This window comes from Martes martes, assembly GCF_963455335.1.
Source record: "Martes martes genome assembly, chromosome: 6".
In the NCBI taxonomy this organism is placed as follows: domain Eukaryota; kingdom Metazoa; phylum Chordata; class Mammalia; order Carnivora; family Mustelidae; genus Martes; species Martes martes.
In genome coordinates this window covers 37467808-37480117 of record NC_137893.1, presented here as the reverse complement: position 1 = coordinate 37480117, position 12310 = coordinate 37467808, and the positions used below count along the sequence as shown (strand labels likewise).

The 12310-nt window shown below is 35.4% G+C and overlaps 1 protein-coding gene across 4 annotated transcripts in view; it reads right to left on the bottom strand.

Moving 5' to 3' along the window:
• Positions 1-594: 594 nt before the first annotated feature.
• The window catches only part of EPHA7 (EPH receptor A7), a gene marked incomplete at both ends in the record, with an annotated part of 167696 nt that continues 155980 nt past the window's right edge, over positions 595-12310 (bottom strand). For all 4 annotated transcript variants that reach the window (XM_080805651.1, XM_080805652.1, XM_080805653.1 and 1 more), the window contains 4 exons: positions 595-709; positions 2752-2907; positions 4006-4199; positions 11685-11834. In XM_080805651.1, coding sequence (XP_080661777.1) covers positions 595-709; positions 2752-2907; positions 4006-4199; positions 11685-11834 — 615 coding nt within the window. The remainder of the gene's footprint in view (positions 710-2751; positions 2908-4005; positions 4200-11684; positions 11835-12310) is intronic.

The window sequence follows — 12310 nt, the reverse complement described above, 5'->3', positions numbered from 1 at the left end:
ATATCTTCAATCATGCTATGTGGTTGTTTTTTTGTTTTTGTTTTTGTTTTTTTTTAATTTGAGATTCTTTCAAAGGTACCCAGTGTAGTAATGTGTCATAGATTAACACTAAAAAGGTCCAAAGCTATAAACAACTTTCTAAAACAAAGTCCTTATGAAGAATAAACACAAATGATTTTAAAAAGGAATCGTCTGAAATCACATATTTAAGGAAAATATTTCATTGATTTTAACAATAAGATCATGATTTTATTTGACAAATATATTCTTTCTTAAATTCTTTATGTACATTTTAAAAAGTCTATAAGATAAAAAGGAGGTTAGAGAGCTCAAGGTGTTTGGATGTTTTCAGGTAGTACTTTGTTTATTGTCACTGCTGTTTTCCTGGCCACCAGTGGTGGATCCTAAATTCCCTTTTTATATATTCTGGTGGCACTTAGGAGTTCAAGTCTATAGGTGCTTCTTAAATCTTCTCTTCACTGTAGGAAGGACCCAGGACCTCAACTGTCTTCTAGCAGCATTCTTATGCATATACCGAAGGCCAGTACTGTTCTCTCTCAATCCATAATCTCCCTCATAAGGGAGAAATGCTTATCACACTTGGATGCCAGTTCCGTGTAAATGTAGCATTTGTGCTCTCATAGTCTGAATGCTGCTCATGATTTTCTTCTGATGGCCAACCAGTGTGATCCCTAAACTCATCACATCTCTGGAAAAGACAAATGCATTTTGTTAGTTACCTTACAAAGAATGTGTTTGGTACTCAACTGTCATCAGCTCTTTAATTAAGTCTTCTGTTTATCTGAGGCAAACAGATCTTATCTAAGTGGTCTCGGGTATTATGATCATATTCCTACAGTGGGTCAGACTGGCAAGCTTCATCAGCGTGCTCCTTTCCAAGAACCTAACTGCTCAGGCTCTCAACCTGCCATAAGTTATTTTTAAACTGATCTGAAATTTTGTACACAAAATTAATCAAAGTCTTAAAATTATTCTTAACTTAAGGTAAGATCAGGAAATGTTATTTGCAAGGTATTCTTGAACCTAAGTGAAGTTTAAATTTTTTTAATTTAATTTTTTTTCCAATGTTCCAAAATTCATTGTTTATGTACTACACCCAATGCTCCATGCAATACGTGCCCTCCTTAATACCCACCACCAGGCTCACCCAACCCCCCACCCTCCTCCCCTCCAAAACCCTCAGTTTGTTTCTCAGAGTCCACAGTCTCTCATGGTTTGTCTCCCCTTCCAATTTCCCCCCACCCACTTCTCCTCTTCATCTCCCAATGTCTTCCATGTTATTCCTTATGCTCCACAAGTAAGTGAAACCATATGATAATGGTTACAAGAGGAAGTGGTGCAAATGTAAGCATTCTGGGCTCTAGTAAATCAAGAATCTTCGATGATCACCAAAAGATTTATATTGAGTTTCATTATTGTAGGGTAATTCTGAGCATATTATTGGTTGTATACTTGACTCCGGTTCAGTTTGATCATTTCACTACATTTTAGAAAAAAAATTACTTTCTAAAATGTGCAATACCTATGTTTAATAGCTTAAATGTGACATTGACTAACTGTGTCTATATATGTAGTTTTACTTTTCCTAATAGCCAGGAAGATTGAGCTTAGGTATTTGCAAGTGGATAAAAGATGGCAACAGTACAGTAGCATAGTATTTCACAGTCGTGGTCTAAAAAGACTTTGAGGATCCTAGTTTTTCAGTGAAGTAGATTGCTTTGGAGAGATGGGGTATACTTATGCCAGCTCTCCCATGTGGCAACTAGAAGGAAACCAAACAAGAGAGCATGTACACGCTTAAGTTCACATAGATGCCACCTCCTGACTTGCCAGGAGAGAGAAGCTGATTGCTGGCACTCTCAGCTGAAACATGTGAAACCCTTCGCACAACAGTACATAACATGGATCCGCTCATAGAACCTTGAAGACCGTTTCCCATTTTCAAACACACTGATCGAGAGGAGCTTCGTTGCCCGTGAGTTATGTTGCAGCCAAAGAAGCTGATGTTCGGAGATGATAAGTGGATTTCCTAAGACCACATAATCAGTGAGGGAGCCAGAGATGAAAATTCAGTTCTTTTCACTTCCAGTTCACAGCAACTTCAAAAGTTGTTTTAGGAGGTCATTCGTCAGGTTAAAAAATAATGAGTCAATCACACACCTTCCAAAACATAAGCTAAACTCTCAGTTACAGTTAATTGAATTAAGCTGCCTTGGATCTCTTCAGAAAGTAATCCTATTGGATGTCAAAATGCATTTGGTATTGGGTATGAAGCTTTGAGTTTTTAACGTCATACAAAAATGTGGTGAAAGAAATCCTCCTTTGCAATGGAAGTTTCTTTCTTTAATGAATACGCACCCAAATGGTACAGTGGTTAAGGGAAGAGGAAGGCTCATGGTGTGTTGTTTAGAACACTGTCTATAGAGACAAACGAATTACCGCTCACTAGTTGAGTCAGTTTGGGAAAATATTTACATTTTCGGAGTCTGCGCCTTGTTGTGTATAACACTACTGACTTAAAATGATTGCTATGAGAGTTTAAAAATGGACTACAACTTCAAAGGTCTATTTAGCACAATGTCTGGCACATAATAGGCACTTATTAAAGAGATGCTTTTCTCCCTGGTTTTGTGGTTTACTTCTCTTTAATATATGGCAGATGACCTGATGTATAAAGCTCAGATTGTACATAATAGATGCTTAAATAGAATTCTGAGAGCTTCAACTTACTCGATAGTCATCCTGGCCACTGATTCAAGGGAGTTGTAGCCAGCTGCTGTGAAGTTATCTTTATATCTTTCCATCTTAATAGCTTGTAGCCATTCTCCAACTGAACAAAAGGTAGTGAAGTCAGGAGTGTTTTGATCCAAAAGAGGACTTATTGGCCTAGATATGAATGAAAACAGAAAAGCACATTTTTTTTTCATGAACCAATAAAGAATGTCTTTGCCTATACAAAAGAGAAGAAGAAGAAGAAGAAGAAGAAGAAGAAGAAGAAGAAGAAGAAGAAGAAGAAGAAAAGGCTCTAAAGAATAAAATTACATATTCCAATGGGTGTTATAGTAATGGATAAACGGACAAGTTAATACAAATCTAAAGGCTGCCCGGGAACTACAAACTCTGAAATTTACATTGTATTTAGATTTTACGACCTCCGGATGCATCTTCCACACATTTCTAAAATTCCAGCCAACAGTATTTGTAATCAGTCCATATTTATTTGTTCACTTGCTTCACCAAAAGCAGCTGAGAGGAAAGGAAACACATTTGACTGTGGACTAACTCTTTCTGACTATGTGGTGCTATTGAGAACTCCGTGTCTTCGCTGTACTGATGGCGCCGTTGAGAGCACGTAGTGAGTTCCTACGACCTCTGCAAGGGCACAGTGAGCATCAGGTTCACCTAGCGGCTGGAGCCGAATGATTTCTAGCGAGCCAAGTGCAGAGAATGGATGCAGTGTTTTGGACTCCTTTTGACGGGTAAGCCTCTTTCATCACTTATGAGCTACTGTCATAAACTTTAACTTCACAGAGTTTTACTAATAATAAAAAAAATAAGTAATAAAACTAAACTAGTTTTAGTTTTACTAAAAGACTCAAAGCAAAGCAAATTGCCGCATGCAAAAAAGGCGATAGTAATAAAGACCCACGTAACAGGAGTACTGACTTGAAAATGTGAAATGCCACCTAATCACAAAATTCCAGTTGGAAAGTCTTCTAAAACAGATAGCCAGTGATAGCTGCCATAACTTTTAAGAAAACCAAAAGACAATAATAATAGGTCTCATTAAACACTAATTTAATTAAGGTAAGCCATCTGAAAAGAAAAAAAAATAACAATAATTTCTGTGAGCACAATAAATTTCACATCAGTTTATAGTTTAAACCAGATGTCAGCTTGCCATTGGGTTAGGATTGAGGAGATACATGGCTCAGGTGAATATCTGAATGTCTCCCAGATTCCATCCACTTAGGTATTTCTTACCTACTACAAGTTCCCAGGGGTGTTTTCAGACTATTTGGGTTTCGAATCATTTTGTCTAGAATTCCAACTATCTGTTCAAACTTTGGCCTTTCTGCACGTTCCTTTTGCCAACAGTCCAGCATCAATTGGTGAAGACCAGCCGGGCAGTCCATGGGTGCTGGTAAACGATAACCTTCTTCTATTGCTTTTATAACCTAATAGCCAAAGGGACATTAAAAATATTACTGATTGAGGTTCAATTATAATAACATGCATTGTCTAGTAGGCGAAGAGATGTATTGAGATAGGACTGAAGCGCCCTTCGAAGCTTTGCAAAAAACTTGGTTATTGTTTTCCTGAACACCTATAAACATTCGATGTGTTATTAAGGAATGTATGAAGAGCACGATATCATGACACCTCTAGTTGATTTAGGAATTAGAAGCAGCGATTAAGTTCAACCAGGATGCAATAGATGAAAAAATTTTCATGTCATCCCAGAGGTTTTTAAAAGGGAATATGTTATGGAAACATTTTACTTGTATCTGGCTGTACATGTACATAGTTGCCTATGGATGTATGAATTCTTCAAGTTGTAAGAGGAAGATCTGAGATCCCAGAATCACCCCCTGCAAATTTTCACTTTTTGCAGGGTTCAAATGACACTTTCAAACTAGATCTCAAAATACGTGAATGTGCTATGATAGAAAATATTACCAAGCACACTATTACTTTATATAATATAGAGCCTACCTACTTAGGAAACATATAAGGTTATAATATAGAGTGGGGTGTTGGAACGAGTAGTATACAGGTGGTTCCTGAAGGTGACTGTACCACTTTCCAAGTTTAGTGACCTCACACTGGCAGACTGAATGAAATCAGCCTTGCAAAGGGGCTAGGGAATGGGTTACACCAGGAAATTGGGAAAAGTTAGAAATTAGGACTTTCCCGCTCAAGAGTGCTGGTTGTTCAAGTTTTATCAGCACATTGCTTTCTGTTTATATCTAATAACAGCCTGAAACACTGCATCAAGCTTTGAATATTCATGAAAAATAAGTCTCCAAAGACACAGGTACATGGCAATCAAAAAGTCTGAAAACTACTTATACAGACTTCTTTCTTTTTGTTTATATGGAAAGCAAAAATAGATCTCAAACATCAGAAGTTGTTAGAAATTGGAGCAGCACAGGAAAATAATTAAGAAGGCAAGCAACACAAATAAGGACTGGTAAAACATTAACATCATATCAAGGGGGATTAACAAATCCTTTTTGATACTGACTGACATAATGGCAGTAGAAATGTAAAAAAAAAAAAAAAAGACTGGAAAAAAAACAGAGGTAACCTTGAGTTTTTGAAGAAAATAAAGTCAGATGTAGGCAGACAGAAAGTTGGCTTTAAGAAATGTTGATTAACTTAATATTTGTAGGGAAACATATCCCTAAGATGCTTGTTGACATTCAAGAATAGCACATTAAAATATAAAAGGTCGCCCTTTGGGATGAATGAAGTAGCTGGCATCAATAATTGTTACATAAAGTCCTTCATATAAAAAAGAAAAAAGGAACGTTAAGAAAAATCTATATATGCAAATTGATAAAATTTAAAAGGTAAATAGATTAGCTTAATTATAGTGATTTTTGAAAAGTACTATAAGACAAATCCTCAGCTAAAATTCTTTCCTGATTACTACATTGTACATCCTGCACATCCATTTACTTGTACTTTGGAAAGCTAGGTTAAGTTATTTAAACAGTGGCTTAAGTTGTGAATAAGTAAATTGACAACTTCTAAAAATGTATATATTCAAAATGACCAATAATGAACAATCGGGAGGTTTTTTGTTTTTTGTTTTTTTTTGCCCTAATTGGGAAAAGTGTGGCTTTCCTTATACTGGAGGTTGCTTGTATTTGAACCTAAGCATTATCTTCCTGATTTGACAGGATTCCTCTACCATGCTTATAACATTAGTGCAGTCCTTACTATTTTGAATCACCTTCTAACCAATGTCCCTGCTTGTACAATGCATGTAGAGTGATCTTTCCTTTTTCTTTTTTTTTTTTTTTTGCCTTGAAAATAATCTTTAAAAATGCAAATCTGGGGGTGGCTAGTTGGCTCACTCCGTGGAGCGTGAGACTCTTGATCTCAGGGTTGTAAATTTGAGCCCCATGTTGGGTGTAGTGATTACTTAAAAATTAAAATAAAAAATAATAAAATGTAAATCTAAATCTTATCATGATTCTCCAGACATTAATACTTTTCAGCAGCTCTCCAAGCCTTCATAAAAACATTTAGAATTCTTCATCACTGAACCCAATATATTCTTAAGTCTTTGTGCCAATGAACATAGTACCATTAAATGACTCTTATAGGAATGAGTTAATGAACCTTCTGCGGTTTCTCCTATTGCATTATAGGAATTTCATGATTCTTATTATTACAGCAGGGAAACGTTAATTTCAGCACAAAATGAAACTTCTGGCTTTCAAAGATACAGTGTTTTACACATTTTTTAAGGAACAGCAGCTAAGGACAGCACTTAAAACAAGAGATTCTCTGGATTGGGAATGGACTTTGGAACCTTAAATTTCCCATTAGGAAAGAAGCACCTATTTCTAGGAGCACTGGAGAGAATTGCAGGGAAACCTCAGCTTCTACAGCGCACACATTGGCATAATCCAAGGTATACCTACCCTTTGAGGGGAAACCTGCTGATTCAGGCAAGATTGAATCTAAAGGTTCTACAGTTTTTATTTGGTTAACTGCATGTTATTCCCAGTTGGAAAAGTAAAAGGTACTTTCTGCAAATAGTTATACATTCTTGGAAACAACAAGGCACACAGGTAAAATGGTTGAACCTACACTTCTTAGTGCATTATGTAATTACTCACAAAAATTATTCACAAAATTCATTCAAGATATCTTCTTATGAAATGACCAGAAACCTGTTGGACAGGGATTTTCCTGTCCAAGAGATGCTTTTCTCCCTGATTTTGTGGTTTACAGGTAGATCTAGCCTTAATATTCTAATAGAAGTCAAAGAAAACAGAAAAACATTAAGCAATTTCTAATTCTAGATAAGTCCCAGATTAATAGGAAGTGACTTTGGTAAATGACATCTATATAGGGAGAGCTTCTTTGGTATATACTGTAAAGAAATACTTAGAAATAAAAACAAAAGTTTCTTGCTGAGAAGTGTTTCAGTATCATTACAGTATGATCATTGTAATTAAGAGAAAAAGGAATACAGAAAGACCCTATGATATCGGGCTTGTAATAACTCCAAATGGGATCTAACATGATTGACTTCTGCTCTTTGCTCATGCTCATTTCCATTCCATTAACTTCACAATAATATATGACCCACATTTTATGCAATTAAATATTCTGGACCACACATATGGGATGATGGCAAAGTTTTACCAAAAAAGATCATAATTTTGTTTCTATCATAATATAAAAAATACAAACTCATAAATCAGTGGTGACTTGTAAAAGGAAAAAAAAAAAAAAACAGGGCTCACAATTTAACTGAGAGTAAGTTTAAAGTGCATTATATTTTTGAAACTCTTAAAAAATGTCTTCTAGGGGCGCCTGGGTGGCTCAGTGGGTTAAAGCCTCTACCTTCTGCTCAGATCATGATCCCAGAGTCCTGGGATCTAGCCCCCCCCACCCCCAGCATTGGGCTCTCTGCTCAGCGGGGAGCCTGCTTCCTCCTCTCTCTCTGCCTGCCTCTCTGCCTACTTGCGATCTCTGTCTGTCAAATAAATAAATAAAATCTTTAAAAAAAAAGTCTTCTAATGAACCATTTTAATAATTTATGGACACGTATTTTTATCATCTTATGACTAACTGCTAGTTAAACTAACAATTTATTTGGTTTAACTTAAAGTGAGAAGAAATGACTTTGTTGAGTACTATAAACAGAAAATATGTAATCTATATAATATAATCTCTCTCTATATATATAATCTATATGAAGAATTTCAAAATTTCAAAATTTGAGGGTGAAAGTTTTATTTGAACTAATAAACACACATTTAATTAAAAATAGTTACTGTGAACGCTAAGAGTATTTTCAGTATCTGTGATATTTATTATCTTGGACTGAATTTACACACAGAAAGATCTTTCTTTGAAAGGCCATTACAGAAAGGGCCAAACATCTGCAGATTTTTTTTTTTTAAGATTTTATTTATTTACTCGACAGAGATCACAAGTAGGCAGAGAGACAGGCAGAGAGAGGAGGAAGCAGGCTCCCTGATGAGCAGAGAGCCCGATGTGGGGCTCGATCCCAGGACCCTGAGATCATGACCTGAGCCGAAGGCAGAGGCTTTAACCCACTGAGCCACCCAGGCGCCCCACATCTGCAGATTTTTAAGAAAAAAAAAAAAAAAAAGAAAACTAGGAATTTATTTGGGAAGCTCACCCTCAATTTTAATAGCAAATAACTAAATTCTAACTGTTCCCATTGCAGTAAAAATTCAAGAAAGTTATAAATACATGAACATACAATAAGAATCCATTCAAGTGTTAATCAAACAATAACCTGTTTGGATGTGGTTATCATCAAACACACTCATATTATCTTTTACCAAGTTTTTCTTACTCACTGCCCTGCCTAGCATGCAAATAAACCTTTTTGGAAACTACCTTACTGACTTCTACAATACTTCTGGATCAGAGTGATCACAGAAACCTACTTTTATTCAGCATTCAGCCTGGAATTTTGTGGACTTGCTTACAAACATAAGCATCAATTTACATATTGTTTCTCATGGTATCTTCGGAAAAGTCTTAAATCCAAGGCATTTGAAATTTGAAGGCTTTCTAAAATCCCTGACAAATTCCTGTCAACTAAATTTGAACAATGTAAAGATAATTAATTCACTCAATAAACCAATCTAAACTAATTAAAAATAATAATATCTGATTAGATCTGTTGAAAGCAAACTTCCCAGAATACACAATCTGTTCATACACACACAAGATTTCCATATGCATTGGCGGTTGTCAGATCTCTTAAGTCTCTCCATGAACTCCTACCAGAGACTTAAAATAAAAAAGTTTTTATCTAGAGAATTTTTTGCCAGAATGAAATTCATTATTTTGAATTACTCATTTTTTTTTTTACCATTTGCATTTTGAAACTTATTTTTTTAAAAGATTTTATTTATTTATTTGAGAGAGAGAGAGAGAGAGAGCATGAGAAGGGGGAGGTTCAAAGGGAGAAGCAGACTTCCTGCCAAGCAGGGAGCCCGATGTGGGACTCGATCTCGGGACTCTGGGATCATGACCCGAGCCGAAGGTGGTCGCTTAACCAACTGAGCCACCCAGGCGCCCCTGCATTTTGAAACTTAAACATGTAATTGCTCAAATAGCACTTTAACAACATAAGTATAAAATAATGAGCATTATCCTATAAGAGGAATATTAATATAAATTTTACTATAAAAACAACTGTGTCAGTAATCTCTTACTATTATAGAAACTTGTGTCTGAATTTATAATCCAGACCTTCATAATTACAAAAAAAGAAGAAAGATAGTGCTAAACGTTCTAGGTCAGAAGTAAATGTCCCTGTAGACATAATTTCATTTGATCAGTAAAAATATTTATTAATTCTTGATACACTAATTATCTATTTTTGACATTTCATTTTCATGACAAAAACAAAGAATATTTAAGGAATTCTAAAAATTAAAATTGAAGATTTTTTCTTCTTAACCATTTCTCTTATTTGTTTTTTGGAAGTTAAGTGAACTTTGAATTTAAGTCATCTTATATTCCTGTCATTCTTTTATGTTTGAATCTAGTACAGAAGGAAGGTGTCAAAAGAAATGAAACTCCACCGAATGTCTAGGGAATGTAAATATTTCTCTTTCTCTGCCCCAAGGATTTGTTTGCCCACATTTTGACAGTCCATGAAATCTTGGACACTGAGTCCTGTCAAATATTAACAACTTTGCCTCTGCCAGACGAACTTATCATTTAGACTTTTATCTTTAAAAAACAGACACCAAAACCAAAAAAAACAAAAAAAGTTTCATGTCATCTCTCAGTTCAAAACACCAAAACATCTAGATGACTTAAAAGTTCCATCTCTACAGGCTGTGAGCTTTTCAGCTAATTCAGAAACTTGTTCAACCTTACCAACAAATGATCTGACTTTAGTTGTCCAAAAATAGCCATTTAGAAGTTTTAGGAATTTGACAAGGTAAATTCTGAAAATAACCCCCCCAATACTGATTTGATATAATAATGTTTGAGACCTCTTTATGAAAAATAACTCAATTTTATCTTTAGTCAGCTTTTGTTGCTGCCCCTGTCTATAATACTTCAAGAATTCTCTATTCCAGTTTGCTAGTCATGTCCTTCTTTTAAATGGCAATACAGACTTTCCTCAAGCACCACTTACTTCTTTACTCATTGAGAACATGCACTTTTTTTTTTAAGATTTCATTTATTTATTTGACAGACAGAGATCACAGGTAGGCAGAGAGGCAGGCAGAGAGAGAGGAAGGGAAGCAGGCTCCCTGCTGAGCAGAGAGCCCTATGTGGGGCTCGATTCCAGGACCCTGGGATCAAGACCTGAGCCGAAGGCAGAGGCTTTAACCCACTGAGCCACTCCTTCACAAAGTCTTTCATCAATTTGCCCCAACTTAATCTGCATATCAAGTCACTACCAATGTGCACGTCTCTGTTCTAGGGTAGGGAGTCTATTTGGTTCATCTCTGCACACTTCGCTAAGCTTTTGCTTCTGGACTATTCAGTGCACCCCCTTGGAAAATTCTCTCATTAGCTATGAACCAAAGTCTTCTCAGATTTCCAGTTCAAATCCAGGGTGTGTTCCTAAATTTTACACTTGCTCTACTTCTATCTAGATTTCACTCACTGAATTTCAGATTCAGTAAGTATATGAATCTGCCAGTATTTGAACATTTCTGACTTACATGAATGCCAATTTCATAAAATCCAACCTAACAGAAGCAAATATTAATTTGCACTTATGCTATTATTATTTTATAAATGGTTTCTTAGTGTGAGATGTATGCTCCCAAGAACTGCCATCATCTTCTTTTCTCAAAGGATAACAGCATGTTTTATGCTTTAGTGTGTATCACGATGCATATTTAGTTAAGTGCTAGTTTTTCAGGACTTTCCAAGAGCACCCCCATTGTGATTACATTCTAAAATATCACTACAAAACACTTACCAATACTGATCATAACATCTAGTTTGTCTCATGAAATTAAAATTTAATCAAATCAATCAACAATAGATAATTTAAACCCATTTTCTCAGGACATTAAAAGAAAAAGAAAGATAAGCTTCGAAGACAAAATAAAACACTGTCTTCCTTTCCCTCCTCTCTGCAAATGATTTTTTCACTCGTGTGACTTTCCCACTAGAGATGTGCAAGCACAGCATCATTATCTTTATTAGGACAACATATCTTTTGTACGCTTCTATTACAGCGAGAGGATTTTTTAAAAAAAGAAAGAAGCAATTCTTCAGAATGAAATTAACTGAACCATTAATTTATGGTAATCTTTGTGGGAATAACTGTGACAACTCAGCAATCATATCTTTCTAATTCTATAAAAGTTTCTTCTTAGGAGCCATGACCTACATGTTCCAAGAACAATGGACATTAATGTATGAAATCCTTTTCATTTAACTAGTGTAACACCTACATCTTGATTTGACATGTCCCAGTAAGGTCTTTCTCCATAAGACATAACTTCCCACATGACTATTCCATAGCTCCATACGTCACTGGCTGATGTGAATTTCCGGTATTGGATGGCTTCGGGTGCTGTCCACCTTACTGGAATTTTTCCACCCTGTTGTAAAAAGAAATTGAAATTTTAAATATGCATAATAACTTATAAATCATTTATAGCAGAACTATAAAGCTGCAGTTAAATACTTGTATATTTGGTTAGCAATTCAGCAACATCCCATCTATCCATCTTGAATCTCTCTAAGTGTATTTGAACGTACTAATCTGTTTTTAAAATGTGATTACAAGTTTTCATTTTTAAGGCAACTCAATTTAATGGGCCCTTAGGCTGTCTTAGGGCAAGAGTCTAGTCAAAGGACAATGACAAATTAGGCAACGTAACTATGAAAATGGAATGAAATATAAGGAATTCAACAAAATCCTCATTTCTTTTCTTTTTTTTCTGATCTCACAAAAGTTGTAAGAATTAGTAGCATATTTAATATTCTTTTAAAATCTTTATTTCAAATAAGATTATATTTCTTTGCTACAATTATGAGAGCTAGCAACTAGATGTCATTGTATAAAACTGTATAT